The 14,616-nt window shown below is 42.0% G+C and overlaps 1 protein-coding gene across 1 annotated transcript in view; it reads left to right on the top strand.

Moving 5' to 3' along the window:
* The first annotated feature begins 641 nt into the window (after positions 1-641).
* gig2o (grass carp reovirus (GCRV)-induced gene 2o) overlaps positions 642-14,616 on the top strand; it is a 69,464-nt gene continuing 55,489 nt past the window's right edge. The window contains exons 1-2 of the mRNA XM_043676408.1: positions 642-727; positions 5,732-6,406. Of these exons, the coding sequence (XP_043532343.1) occupies positions 5,778-6,406 (629 nt within the window). The 5' untranslated portion in view covers positions 642-727; positions 5,732-5,777. The remainder of the gene's footprint in view (positions 728-5,731; positions 6,407-14,616) is intronic.

Genomic DNA, 14,616 nt, shown 5'->3' with positions numbered 1-14,616 from the left:
CACAGCAGCAGGGACCCAGGTTTGGTTCCAGCCTCGAGTGATTGTCTGTGTGGAGTTTGCACATTCTCCCCGTGTCTGCATGTGTTTCCTCCCACAGTCCGAAGATATGCAGGCCAGGTGGATTGGCCATGCATAGTGTTAGGTGCATTGGTCAGAGGGAAATGGGTCTGGGTGGGTTACTCTTCGGAGGGCCGGTGTCGACTTGTTGGGCTGAAGGGCCTGTTTCCACACTGTAGGAAATCCAATCTAACTTAATCATACTCTTGCACATTCTTTCCATCCAACTATCCACCCAATGTCCTCTTGAATGCTCAATGAGCTTGCCCTCCACCACATTTCTAGGCTTTGCCTTTCCAGACCCTCATTCCTCGTTGTGTGAGGAAGATTCTTTCCTCTCAAAGCCCTTGCTCCTTCTGCCCATCACTCGAAAAGAAGGGAACGCCATTAACTCGCGGGAGAAGTCGAGCACAGGAAAGGAATCGCAGTGAGGTGTAACATTTACAACTCAACTCAAAATCATCAGCACGCGACAAAAGCAAAAGCATTCTGGATGAGTGGCGCTGGAAGAGCACAGCAGTTCAGGCAGCATCCAAGGAGCAGCGAAATCGACGCATGTTGTCCAACCTACCCAGGCAGAACCGAAAGTAAATGAATTCTAGCTCAGTGAAGATTTGGTTTCGATTTCCGGGTCTGGAAACTGTGGAGAGAAGTTTAGCTGGAGCTGGAGGTAAGGATTTTGCAAATCAGTCTAATTAATTTAATTGCTGATTTTTTTTCACAACTATTGGGAAGGTGATAAGTCACACTTCGGTACACTTAGAGACAAATCGATCCGTTTCTGGGTTGATGTGGAGATGCCGGTGTTGGACTGGGGTGGACAAATTGATTTCCAATCCCGTTTCAGCATAACAGAATATTTCAGTTATCTGTTTCCTGAACAGGATTTGTTTTCAATATATAAAAGAAGTCGCTGGGAGAGGTAAAAGCAAATGGGAAATTCTGTTTGTGGCTGTTGTAAGAGGGAACAGACAGTAAAACCAAAACTGTTTCATTTGTTACATGGCTAATCTTTTCTGCTGTAAACATAGACTGGAGAATGGAATGTTAAAATATCATATCTATTATTACCCGAGCCAGTTTGAACAAGTTTCTCCACTTCTCTGGAGTAAAAGTGAAATTATTGTAGTCCCACTCTCTCATTCAAAGGAGAGATTGATGAGAACCTGGAGGTTGCCTGAGGTGAAAGGTTTGAGAAGGTGCAAATAACGGCCCATGAGCCTGAATGGGAAAAATCCAACTGGTTCACTCATGTCCTTTAGGGAAGGAAATCTTCCATCCTTACCTGGGGTCTGGCCTACATGTGACTCCAGACCCATGTAATGCGCTTGCTCTTAACTGCCCTCTGGGCAATTAGGGATGGGCAATAAAAGCTGTCCCAGCTAGTGACTCACATCTTGTGAATCAATTAACAAATCCTCAGGCAGTATCGGAAGTGAACCCATGCTGTTGGCATCCGTCTGCATTGCAAACCAGCCTTCCAAGCGAGGAGAAAGTGAGGACTGCAGATGTTAGAGAGTCGCAGTTGAAAACCATGGTGCTCGAGAAAGCCCAGCAGGTCAGGCAGCATCTGAGGGGCAAGAGAGTCACCATTTCGGGTAAGAGCTCCCCAAGAAGGGCCCTGCCCGAAACATCGACTCTTGGCTGCTGCCTGACCTGCTGTGCTTTTCCAGTGCCACACTTTATCAGCTATCCAAGCTAACCGACCCCAATGGCTGCAATGTGAATGTGACAGTCATACAGTCATAGAGATGTACAGCACGGAAACAGATCCTTCGGTCCAACCCGTCCATGCCAACCAGATATCCCAACCCAATCTAGTCCCTCCTGCCAGCACCCGGCCCATATCCCTCCAAACCCTTCCTATTCATACACCCATCCAGATGCCTCTTAAATGTTGTAATTGTACCAGCCTCCACCACTTACTCTGGCAGCTCATTCCATACTCGTACCACACTCTATGTGAAATGGTTGACTTTTAGGTCTCTTTTATATCTTTCTCCTCTCACCTTAAACCTATGTCCTCTTGTTCTGGACTCCCCACTCCAGGGAAAATACTTTACCCTATCCATGCCCCTCATGATTTTATAAACCTCTATAAGGTCACCCCTCAGCCTCCAGGAAAAAAAGACCCAGCTTTTCTATTAGATTAGATTCCCTACAGTGTGGAAACAGGCCCTTCAGCCCATAAGGTCCACGCCGACCCTCTCAAGAGCAACCCACCCATTCCCCAACATTAGTCCACCTAACATTATGGACAATTTAGCATGGCCAATGCACCTGACCTGCACATCTTTGGACTGTGGGAGAAAACCCACGCAGACTCAGGGAGAATGTGCAACTCTGCACAGACAGTTGCCTGAGCCGGGAATCAAACCCGAGTCCCTGGTGCTGTGAGGCAGCAGTGCTAACCACTAGCCACTTTGCCGCCCTCTCCCTATAGCTCAAATCCTCCAACCCTGGCAACATCCTTGTAAATCTTTTCTAAACCCTTTCAAGTTTCACAACATCTTTCCGATAGGAAGGAGACCAGAATTGCACGCAATATTCCAACAGTGGCCTAACCAATGTCCTAACATGACCTTCCAACTCCTATACTCAATACTCCGACCAATAAAGGAAAACATACCAAACACCTTCTTCACTATCCTATCTACCTGTGATTCCACTTTCAAGGAGCTATGAACCTGCACTCCAAGGTCTCTTTGTTCAGCAACACTCCCTAGGACCTTACCAGTAAGTGTATCAGTCATGCTAAGATTTGCTTTCCCAAAATGCATCACCTCACATTTATCTAAATTAAACTCCATCTGCCACTTCTCAGCCCATTGGCCCATCTGATCAAGATCCCGTTGTAATCTGAGGTAACCTTCTTCACTGTCCACTACATCTCCAATCATCGATGTTTGTGATTCCTGTCGCTCCCAGACTACGACTTTATTTGGCAATTGGAAATATTCCTCGACTGATCATCCAGTGCCCCCAGTGCTCTGGGAACATGAGTTCACAAATCCATTGCTTGTCTGATAGACTTTATTCTTAGTCTCAGTCATAGTGATAATGGCTACATTTAATTGTGGAAAAAACCCATTTGGCTCACTATTGTCCTTTACAGAGGATAAATATGTATGTAACTCCGGATCCATAGCAATGTGGTTTCACTCTCAGCTGGTCTCTTAAGTAAATTCACATTTTGGAATCAGTAACAACTGCTTGTGTTTCCAGGGACATGCACATCCCTCTGAAAGGATGTAAACAAAACATCCCCTCCTCTTCTTTCAGTTTTCAACCAGTCTTTGCAACCTTCTATATTCATCCCAACCTGTGCCATTCTTTCTGTGAATTTTCCATGGTTTTATCTCACTCTGACTGCCTCTCTTTTGGGCTTCTACTCAGTTAATTCCCTTGTGTTCATCAGCAAAGGTCAGACCTTCATAGACTCATACAGCACATAAGCAGACCTTTCAGTCCAACTCGATCTTGCCAACCGAGTTTCCCAAACCAAACTAGTCCCACTTGCCTGCATTTAGCCCATATCCCTGTAAAACTTTCCTATTCGGGTACCTGTCCAAATGGCTTTTAAATGTTGTCAATGTACCTACACTTACTATGGCAGTTCATTCCACATGCGAAACAACCTCAGTGTGAAAACACTGTCCTTCACGTCACTTCTAAATTTTTCTCCTCTCACCTTAAAAATCTGCCCCCTTGATTTGGACTGCCCAACCCGAGGGAAAAGATCATTGCTATTGACTATGAGATACTATGCACGCCAGAGGACAGATTATATAGTCTACCCATGATCATAGAATGTTAAGTGGCAATCTAATTGTAGTGTTTAGGGGAATTCAATTTGATAGGGCAGGCAGAGATTATCTACTGGAAGACGTTAAGAATGAGGGAGCTTGGGGAGACTGCTCCCTGTTACCAAAGAAATCAAAACGGATCTCTCAATCTGTTAAAACAAACATAAATAGACAAACCATCTAGACACTACCAGGAATTAAAACCTAACATCAGCAAGATTCAGTGATTAATGGTTGCACCCTGTACAGAGATTTCTTCATTTAGTATTAAAGGAAGATCCCCAAAACAGTGGGTGATGCCAACTGAGTAGATCATTATTCCCTGCATTTTTTCATTCATTCCCAGGATGTGGGTGTCGCTGACCAAGCCAACATTCATTGCCCATGCCTCATTGTCCAGAGGGCAGTTTAGAGTCAACCACATTGCTGTGTGTCAGGAGTCACATGTAGACCAGGGCAGATGAGGAAAGCAGCCTTCCTTCCCTAAACGACATTAGTGAACCAGATGGGTTATTCCAGCCGTCGGCAATGGTGTCATGGTCATTAGTGGATTCTTAATTCTGGATATTTTTTATTGAATTCAAACTCCACTGCCTGCTGTGGTGAAATTCCCCCAACCCGGATTCCCAGATCATTCACTGAGTATTTGCATTAATAGTCTAGTGATAATATCCTTAGGCCATTGCCTCCCCTAAATGTATATATAATGAAAGAGAATCTGCCTTGCTGGAGATAGTTGGATGGGATGTCAAACTGAGATCTTGGTTGCTCTCTCTGAAGGCTATCAAGGGAAGATTTTGTAGAAAGGCAAGAGAATCTTTCATAATGTCCTGGACAATGTTTGTCACTTAACCAACACCAAAACCAGGTTATCTGGTTCCTGTCAGATTGCTGTTTGTTGCAGGTTGCTGTGTGAAAAGTGGCTCTTGTGTTTCCTACCACTACTGGAATGAAAACATTTTAATTGTCTTAATTGGCTGCAAAGTACATTGGAATTCCTGAGCCTTGAAAAGGGGCTACATACATGTAATTTCATTTCAATATTAGCTTTGTTCTATCCCTGAACATACTGAAACAAGAATACAGACAAAAATAACAAGGAGGAGCAAAATGTCATATTTTGTTCCATGTCAGGAAATTAATTCATAAAGTCCAGACAATGTAAACATATATAGCACAGCAATTGTAAAGGGGTTTCACTTTCTATATATCTACACATGGGCAGCACGGTGGCTCAGTGGTTAGCACTGTTGCCTTACAGCACCAGGGTCCCAGGTTCAATTCCAGCCTCATGTGACTGTCTGTGTGGAGTTTGCATATTCTCCTTGTGTCTGTGTGGGTTTCCTCCCACAGTCCAAAGATGTACAGGTCAGGTGAATTGGCCATGCTCAATTACCTATAGTGTTAGGTGCATAGGGAAATGGGTCTGGGTGGGTTCTCTTTGGAGGGTTGGGGTGGACTGGTTGGATCGAAGGGCCTGTTTCGACACCGTAGGGAATTGAATCTAAACACATCAATTCTTAATTTCGCAATCGTTAATTAGTGTTGTTATGGAAGTATATTCCAGCTATAAATTTGGAGATGTAAGAGTTGGACTGGGGTGTACAAAGTTAAAAATCACACAATGCTAGGTTGTAGTCCAGCAGGTTTAACTGGAAGCACTAGCTTTCGGAGCGCTGCTCCTTCATCAGGTGGGTGTGGAGTCTTACAATCATGTACTCCACAACGACCTGCTGAAGGAGCAGTGCTCCGAAAGCTAGTGCTTCCAGTTAAACCTGCTGGACTATAACCTGGTGTAGTGAGATTTTTAACCTTCTTCCAGATATGTGTGTGATCTTAGCAATACACTTCAATGTTTCCCATTGCAGGTCTTACAAGATAGCAACAGAAGAAGGTGAACTCCATTCAGAGAAAATGTCCATTGAGTTTTATGGATGGCAAGTCATCCATGAGGATAATAGCCATTTGAAATCAGGACAGGAGCTTAAAAATGGGAGAGGATATACCATGTACCACGGGACCCACAAAAACAATGCTACAAGTATAATAAAGTCAGGGTTTATACCATCCAAGGACGGACTCTTAGGTGCAGGGGTGTATGTTAGCAGAGATGTGACCAAAGCAAAAGCATATCCAAAGCTAGCAGCAGCAAGTGACAAAGTGGTCTTCAAGCTGAAAGTTGGAGTTGGAAAAGTGAAGAAAATAGATGTGGATAATCATCCCCTTCAAAGAACCTGGCATCAGCACGGTTACGACTCTGCCTGGGTCCCACCGAACTGCAGGATGTTTTCCATTCCCAGTGGGAAAGAAGAAGACTGCATCTGGGATCCCAAACGAATCACAGTGGTGGACATCGCTTACGCAGATGACCAGGTCAAGAAAGATCTGAAGAAGCTGATACATAAAAATGCAGCTGCAAAAACCAGGGGTCACTGTGATGTCTGTGGTTATCAAAGAGATTCATCCCATGTAATTCACAGATGCTGGGGTTGTGAGAAAGTCATTTGCTCTTTTATGAGCAAACATGTTTGCAAAAAAACAAAGTAAGGAGTTATTTCTATGGTAATTCTTTTTTGATCATTGTTTCAGACTGATCTAATTTCTCTTTTCCTTCTCTATTAATATTATGCATATCATGAACAAGAAAAGGTTCTTCCATCCAATAATCTGCTTTCTTCAACTTTAAACCCTGCTTGCTTACTTATCAGCATATCCATCAATTCTGATTCTTCCCGGAAGCACATTTAATTGTATTGTCGATCCATTTATTACAATAGGCAATAGCAGAATAATTCCTTTCGGGCAAATACGTTTGTTAAGTTTAAGTCCAAATTAAGTATTTTAAGTCCAAATTTCCAATGTTTCATTAACTCTTCCTTTATATGCATTTATACGTGCATACACATAAAGGTGCACATGTTCACATAGGTACACATGCTCATGCATATAAATTCCATTTCTAGCATTATCCCACTGCATCACAGATTTTCTTTATAGTGCAGATACAGGCACAGATGCATGTCTTGATGATTTCTGTCGATGATGCTCACAGCTTATCTGGTCAATTATGTATTACATCCTCCTAATAAATCACCCCTTCCTATAAAGTGGTTGTTATACTTGCTGCTGCAGTTCTGTCAATGTTTGAGACATTGTTATCCTTGTTATTTGGTGAGATGTGATAGAATTGTAGACACAATGATTGTCATGTGGCACTTGCCTGTTTAAATGTGTGCCTGTCTATGTGCTCACTGAGTGCATTAACCAGTGCCAAACACAACAAAGAGTTTTTCTTTCATTTACTACAATTGCTCTGAGAATAATTTTTACCATCTGCAAGCTCACATCCAAGCCACTCACCATCCTGACTTGGAAGTATATTGTCATTCTTTCACAGTCGCTGGAGCAAAATCCTGGAACTCCTTCCCTAAAGGCATTGTGGCTCAACTCACAACATGTGAATTGCAGCTCATCACCATCTTCTCAAGGGCAACTAATCATACAGTCATAGAGATGTGCAGCATGGAAACATAGTTTTGGACAATAAATGCTGGCCCAGCCAGTGATGCACCCATCTCCTAACTGAGTAAAACAAAAACACTGGAAATGTTCTGTAATCAAACAACTACAAGCAACAGTCGTCATTCCCGAAAAAGTTTTGAGGATAAGTAACACCATTCATTATGTCACCGTATCATAGATGTTCCAGGACCAATTTGCTGTGTGCTGTCTTTGGTAATTTCAGATAGAGTAGTATTTTGGGTGCGGCTACTTGCTTGATCCGACCATGTCAATTCATCTGACCCTACCTGAGCAACAATTTAGCTGTGACATCTACTATGGTGAAATGGCTATCCCTAACTTTACAAATAAACACATAATGAATGGTCACTATATGACTAGCTACACGAGTGGATGCCAAGTAGATGGGAAGGAGCAAGAAAATTGTTGCTAATTAAAACACACAAACGCCTGTGCTATTGTGATAGCTGCTATGGAGGGTTGCATTTCTGTGTCATGCTCCAATCCAAAGATACAGGATGTGAAAATCCTTTCATATTAGAGGAATGTTGTGCAATATACAATATCATGTTTACAGTTTCAACTAAACTGCCTTCTATTGTTGTGAAAAAGAGAAGTTACACTCATTACATTTTACTCCAAGCAGGTATAATGTTAATGCCTGAGTATATCTTGTTCTATAATAGTAGAATAGTTCCATAATTAGTTTAAAATAGCAGTTGAACAATTCATAGAGGAACTTTACATGTATGAATTAATTTATCTGCTACCAGAGAAAATTGAATTCTGAGTTCTGAAGAGATAAATTTATAAGGACAATACTCAAAATAACCTGTTGTGTACCATGCATACTTTTAAAGATGTATCACTGTCTACATTGATTTGCTTTTCAATTGTGAATTGCCACTGCCTATATTGGAAAACTGCATTAAAATGTCAGAGTAAATCAGCAATGAGTCATCTTGTGTTGAATATTGTTACAACTCAATCCAAATAAAAAAACACAGTAGTTGTGAGAAATTGGAGATAGTAAGGACTGAAGATGCTAGAAGTCAGTGTTGATAAAATGTGGAGCTGGAAAGGCACAGCAGGTCAGGCAGTATCAGAGGAGTTGAAGAGTCAATGTTTTGGGTTGAGACCCTTCTTCAGAAATGGGGATAACCCCAGCCCTGATGAAGGGACCAACCCGAAACATCGACTCTCCTGCTCCTCTGACGCTGCCTGACCTGCTGTGCCTTTCCAGCTCCACATTTTATTGACTTTTGTGAAAAGTTCTTGCCCAAAATTTCCTTTTTGTTTATATTAAGACGTCTCATAAACTTTGGAATCCTTGGATTACTTGCACATGAGGCATGGTGTTTAAAAATGGCAGAGTAAATCTAAGCCAAAGAATAAAAAAATTGCAATGCAATCTTCTTGATGAGACAACTGTTTAAGATAAAGGTAACATTTGTTTTATTTATTCTTGGGGTGTGAGAATTACTGATGAGGTGAGAATTCATTAAGTAGCCCTAATTATTCTTCTCAAACCTCTGTAGTCTGTGTCATGTAGACACAGTGACAGTGCTCTTCCCTGGAGCAATTTGATGTCTCCAGATTGCCTGCTCAGCCATTTCAGAGCATGTTTGAGAGTTAATCACATTGCTGTCGGGATGGAGTCACATGTAGGCCAGATCGGGTAAGGACAGCAGATTTCTTCAATGTGCAAAGTACTTAGGAAAACAATATTATCATTCATTATGAGTGAAATCACTCTGGTAATGTAGACAATGAAATTGCACGCAAGATTTCACAAACAACAAACTGGTTTTGTATGGAATATATTCAGTGGTATACATTAATTCAGACAGTGCAAAGACTGTTTATAATGTGAGTGGGATCATTGGAAATTTCTCATCCACTTGAGGGTGAGACCTGACGTTTGACATCCCATCTGTGAGATGGCATCCATAACAGTGCAACACACCAACTGCAGAACCAACTCAGATTCGGTATCTTAGAAACACAACTTCTAGAGCCTGAGACTATGGTACTACTCACTGAACCAGAACTCACACATTTCAAATAATTCTAATTCATCAGCCTAAGTGGTATTTCAGGGGTACAATTAGCTTCACGATCCTTTGATCAGAAGAGGGATTAATTGTGGGGCTGAGTGGTGGACGTGGGTGCAATTATAACAATTAAAAGACATTTGGATAAGTCCATGAATAGGAAAGGTTTGGAGGGATATGGGCCAGGAGCCGGCAGCTGAGACTAGTTTAGTTTGGGATTATGTTCAACATGGACTGAACGGTCTGTTTCTATGCTGTATGTCCCTATGTTTGTGAAACTTTAAAGGGTTCAGAAAATATTTACAAGATGGTGCCAGGGTTCAAGGATTTGAGCTATAGAGAGAGGCTGAACAGGCTGGGGCTGTTTTCCCTGGAGCATCGGAGGCTGAAGGGAGGCCTTATAGAGGTTTATAAAATCATGAGGGGCATGGATAGGATAAATAGACAAGGTATTTTCCCTGAGGTGGGGGGAATCCAGAACTAGAGGGGATAGGTTTAGGGTGAGAGGGGAAAGATAAAAAGGGACCTAAGGGGCAAGTTTTTCATTCAAACGGTGGTGTATATATGGAATGACCTGCCAGAGGAAGTGGTGAAGGCTGGTACAACTATTTAAAAGGCATCTGGATGGGTATATGAATAGGAAGGGTTTAGAGGGATATGGGCCTAATGCTAGTAAATGGGACTATATTAATTTAAGATAGCTGGTTGGCATAGCAGCATTGGACTCTATGAATCTATGACAAAGCTGTTTCCACAATGAAATCTTTAGCTGTGAGCAGAAATTTCCTTTGGAACAGAGAATGTTAAAGAAGAGATCTGACAGTAAGATTGCAAAGTGCTAAAACTTTGCTAAATTAAAGATGAGTTGAAAAGTGTGTTCCAGAGATGTTCCCTGAAACGCCCCCTCCCACTCCTCCAAGGACATGCAAGTTCTGGGCCTCCTCCACCACAAAATCCAAGCCACCCGCAACTGGAGGAAGAACGCCTCATTTTGCCATGGGACCCTTCAACCACACGGCATCAACATCAACTTCATCAGTTTCCTTATCTTCCAACCCCCACCTCATCCCAGATCCAACCCTCCAACTCAGCATCGCTCTCTTGACCTGTACCACCTGTCCTTCTTTCTTTCCACCTATCTGCTCCATCCTTCCCACCGACCTATCACAATCACTCTCCAACTGCATCCACCTATCGCCTTCCCAGCCATCTTACCCCCGCGCCCCCACCCCTCGCTCCTATTTATCTCTCAGCCCCCTTCCTCTCCCACATTCCTGATGAAGGGCTTATGCCCGAAATCTCCTGCTTCTTGGATGCTGCCTGACCTGCCGTGCTTTTCCAGCACCACCCTTTTCGATGCTTGACACCAGCATCTGCAGTCCTCACTTTCTCACAAGTTAAAGATGAATAAAGTAAAAGAAATAAAAGGCTGGAATTTAAAACTTTCACCCAAACTACTAAAAGAGAGAGGTTGAGAAGAGGATTTAAGAATAAATTGGGACAAAATTTGAATAAGTAGAAACAGGAAACATTGAAAAATTGTAACTAAATGGATTGCTATTGAGAGAGCTGGCATGGGGCAGGGATGAAATGGTTATCTTTTCTATTGGAAAGTTCAACAATTCCAGATGCTGAGAATCGATGTGGTCTGGATTAGGTTTATCTGTAACTCTTACCAGCTTAAACCCCTATGATTAGAAGACTCATCAACAAGGCCAAGCCTTGGATGGGAATAATAGACCGGCAGAAATCTGAAAGAACAAAGCCAGCCAAACAGCATCAGGGTGTGGGATATAGGTGAATTAATGTTATTTCTGCAAATTATAAGTTCTGATACAGAGTAAATGAATTCACATTAGTCTGTGATTGTTTCTCAGCTAGGAGCTGAGTTAGCAAAAATGGGAACTACATAGAGGAAGTATGTTAGCATGAGACGTGATTACAGAACAATGGTAGAAATACAGGCACGAGATAAAATGCTGTGAAAAGAGGCCTGTATAAACAGTAGGTTTCCCACTTGTACAGAGACACAGGAACAAACCCCAATTAAAAGGGCTTAGTGATAAGATGCTGTGAGGGGCAGCGCAGATGGAGGGAGTAGATAATAGTAAGCAAAGGATGGGATGACGTCAAACAACCTTATGGGAGTCAGAGATAGGCATTTGTCACGGACAAGGCCGGATAAACAGAAGTTGTGGGATCAGTCTTAAGGAAATGAGTGACATAAGCGGAGGAGGGGGCAAACAATGAAATAAGAAAAAATATGGGGATTCAAACTGTATAAATTTCGAGAGTTTGTTGGATTTGATGTGTATTTGTCATTGCCTTACCTGGCATTAGACATTGCACCCACTCGCAAGTGTACAAATAAAGCGGCACTACTAGTTCAGATTTTTGGTCTCGGACTGAAATTATTGAAGTGAGTGAGCTTTTGTTTCTCACAAGGGGGTGGAGAATTCAATGTTTCTAATGTAACCTTTCTTCAGGACTGGGGTCGGGGTAAGACAGGGGTGGGGAACCTGTGGCCTTATGAATGAATCCAAATTTTGCAGAACAAATCTTTTATTTTTTATCAATATGTTTTTTTTCATCCTTTTTTATTTTCCTTTTACTCTAAAAATGAATGTATTTAAAATACCAGAGAGTAAAAGAAAATTCAACAAAATAATCCCCACTTATTGCTGTGAATCTACATTCTCCTACTTAACCAAAAGCAAGACGCTCTTAAGGTCACAAATGACGGATACCCATCTAGAGGATCAGCTAAAACTGCAGACCTCCATGCTGCAACCAAATATTCAAATGCTTTCCGACAAAAATCAGTCACACCAAAGTCATTATAAGGTTAGTTAACTTTAGAATTTTCTTTTTAGTTAGTACATAGTAGTTAGATTTTTACAAAATAATGTGAAATTTGAAGAGTATATAATTGAAGTTTCTTGGGTGCAGCCTTATTAGGTTACAACTAACGTAATGCGGCCTTCCAACATGAAAAGGTTCCCCACCTCTGGTGTAAGGGAAGCACCCCTACAAGGGGTACACCCAAAACATCAACGTCTCCGCCTCCAGGTGCTGCGTGGCTTGCTCTGCTCTTCCAGCCTCCTGCCAGTCTACTTTGGATTCAAGCATCTGCAGTTTTTTTTGTCTTTTATCTTGGATGGGAAGAGTAGCCACTGAAAGAAGTTAACACAGGGCATTCATCAAGCAGTAATCCAGCAATGATACTATTGGCAGATAAAGCCAGCAAAGCTCTCTGTCTATCAGGAAGTGTGGTGAAGCCTTTGGTGTATAAGGAGAGACAAAGGAAGTCAATGTCAGAATGTGGATCAAAGTTTTTAATGAGTAGTCAAGCAGACCTCTGACTCTTACGTAACAGCTGCCTTGTTTCATAAGGACATAACAGCAACGACATCACAGCAAGGCTGCCTTCTTTCTTCTATTTTTGGATATTGAAATTGAAAGTAAAATTTTGACACAGTGTGTGAAAGCAAAGTAGCTCTCAGTCCTGTAAAGAAATCTACTTTAACAGCGACATTTTCAAGAACTGCCAGAACTCAGTCGATCAAGTTGGTGAGTTTGCTGATATCTTCTATGCTGAAGACTTTGGATTGTTTATTATTGTCGAAAAGCTGTGGCCACTACAGGCGTTTATGACTACTTCCTCACTATTGATTTAATTGTAACTGCTAGATGTATAAGTTTTGCAAGTCAATAAATAGGTATCATTTTCTAATCTGTATTTTAAATGCAGCACAGTTGCTAATTTAAGTGCTCTGTCAAGGAGTTTGATAAACGAGGAAGTATCAGGTATAATTCCTGGCTTGTATTTACTGAGCCCATCTAATTAGGGAGTGGCTGCATTCAGCCAAAGTGTCCTGATCAGACAAAACAACCAGAGTGCTTCAATAAAAGCAAGATCTTGTGGATGCTAGAGATCAGAAACAAACACAGAGAATGCTAGAAGCCTCAGTATGTCTGGCACTGTCTATGGAGAGAGACAGAGTTAATGTTTTGAGCCACTGAGTCATAGAATCAAAGAGTCATAAAGCATGGAAATAGACCCTTTGGTCAAACTAGTCTCTGCTGACTAAGTTCCCCAAACTAACCTAGTCCCACTTGCCTTCATTTAAAATGGACCTGAGGGTCAACTTTTACACCCAAACGGGGGTGGGGGAGGTGGGGGGGTGTTTCTGGAATGAGCTGGAAGAAGAAGTATTAAAGGCAGGTACAATTACACCATTTAAAACACATTTGGACAAGTACATGATTGGAAAGGTTTCAAGGGATACGAGCCAAACACAGGCTAGTGGGACTACTTTAGTTTAGGTATGGATGAGTTGGATGGAAGGGTCTGTTTCTGTGCTGTATTACTCCATGACTGTATTACTGCAGATGCTGAAAAACTAAAACAAAAAACAGGAATTGCTGTAAGGGCTCAGCAGGTCTGGCAGCATCAAGCAGAGTTAGCATTTCGAAGCCAATGACCCTTCTTCAGAGCTGGGTCTGTGCAATTAACCAGGAAATACACCCATACACATTATTGCTATGTGGTACCGTGACCTCTGAGAGTCACAGTAGGTCATTGGCCCCTGAGACATGGTTACTCAAAGAAACAAGCACATGAATAGAGTGTGGCTTCAGTTAGTCCCTTGGATTCATCAGCAAAAAGAAAGCTATCAACTTCAATTAAAATGCTCATCTCACTACCAAAGTTAGCTTAACTGTTAAAAGTTTGATCTAGGTAAGACAAGAGATGTAAACCATCATCCCTTGCTTAAAAAAAACACCTTGGAAACCACATGGATACAGCACATTCTGGATCCCCACCCAACTGTGCATGAAACCGATCAACAAATGGACTTACCTGTAATTGGTATGAACATTGTAAATGTGATGTGCCACATAAGTGTTTGCAACAATGTTTACAAAGTGGACTTGAGTGGTCCTGGGATTCACTTTTTCCAAAAGTCAATGCTTGATAATTTGTTGATGGCGATCAGCCAGATCATAAATACCCAAGAATTTAAAGCGATGTTGGCAACAAACTAACTGCTGCAGATATGCAATGCACACACACGCACACGGACACATACACACACATACACACACGCACACACACATACACACATACACATACACACTCACATACACTCACACACATACACACATACCCATAC

This window comes from Chiloscyllium plagiosum, chromosome 35, assembly GCF_004010195.1.
Source record: "Chiloscyllium plagiosum isolate BGI_BamShark_2017 chromosome 35, ASM401019v2, whole genome shotgun sequence".
Lineage (NCBI taxonomy): Eukaryota > Metazoa > Chordata > Chondrichthyes > Orectolobiformes > Hemiscylliidae > Chiloscyllium > Chiloscyllium plagiosum.
The sequence above is the reverse complement of the archived record's forward strand: the minus strand, read 5'-3'. Positions and strand labels throughout refer to the sequence as shown.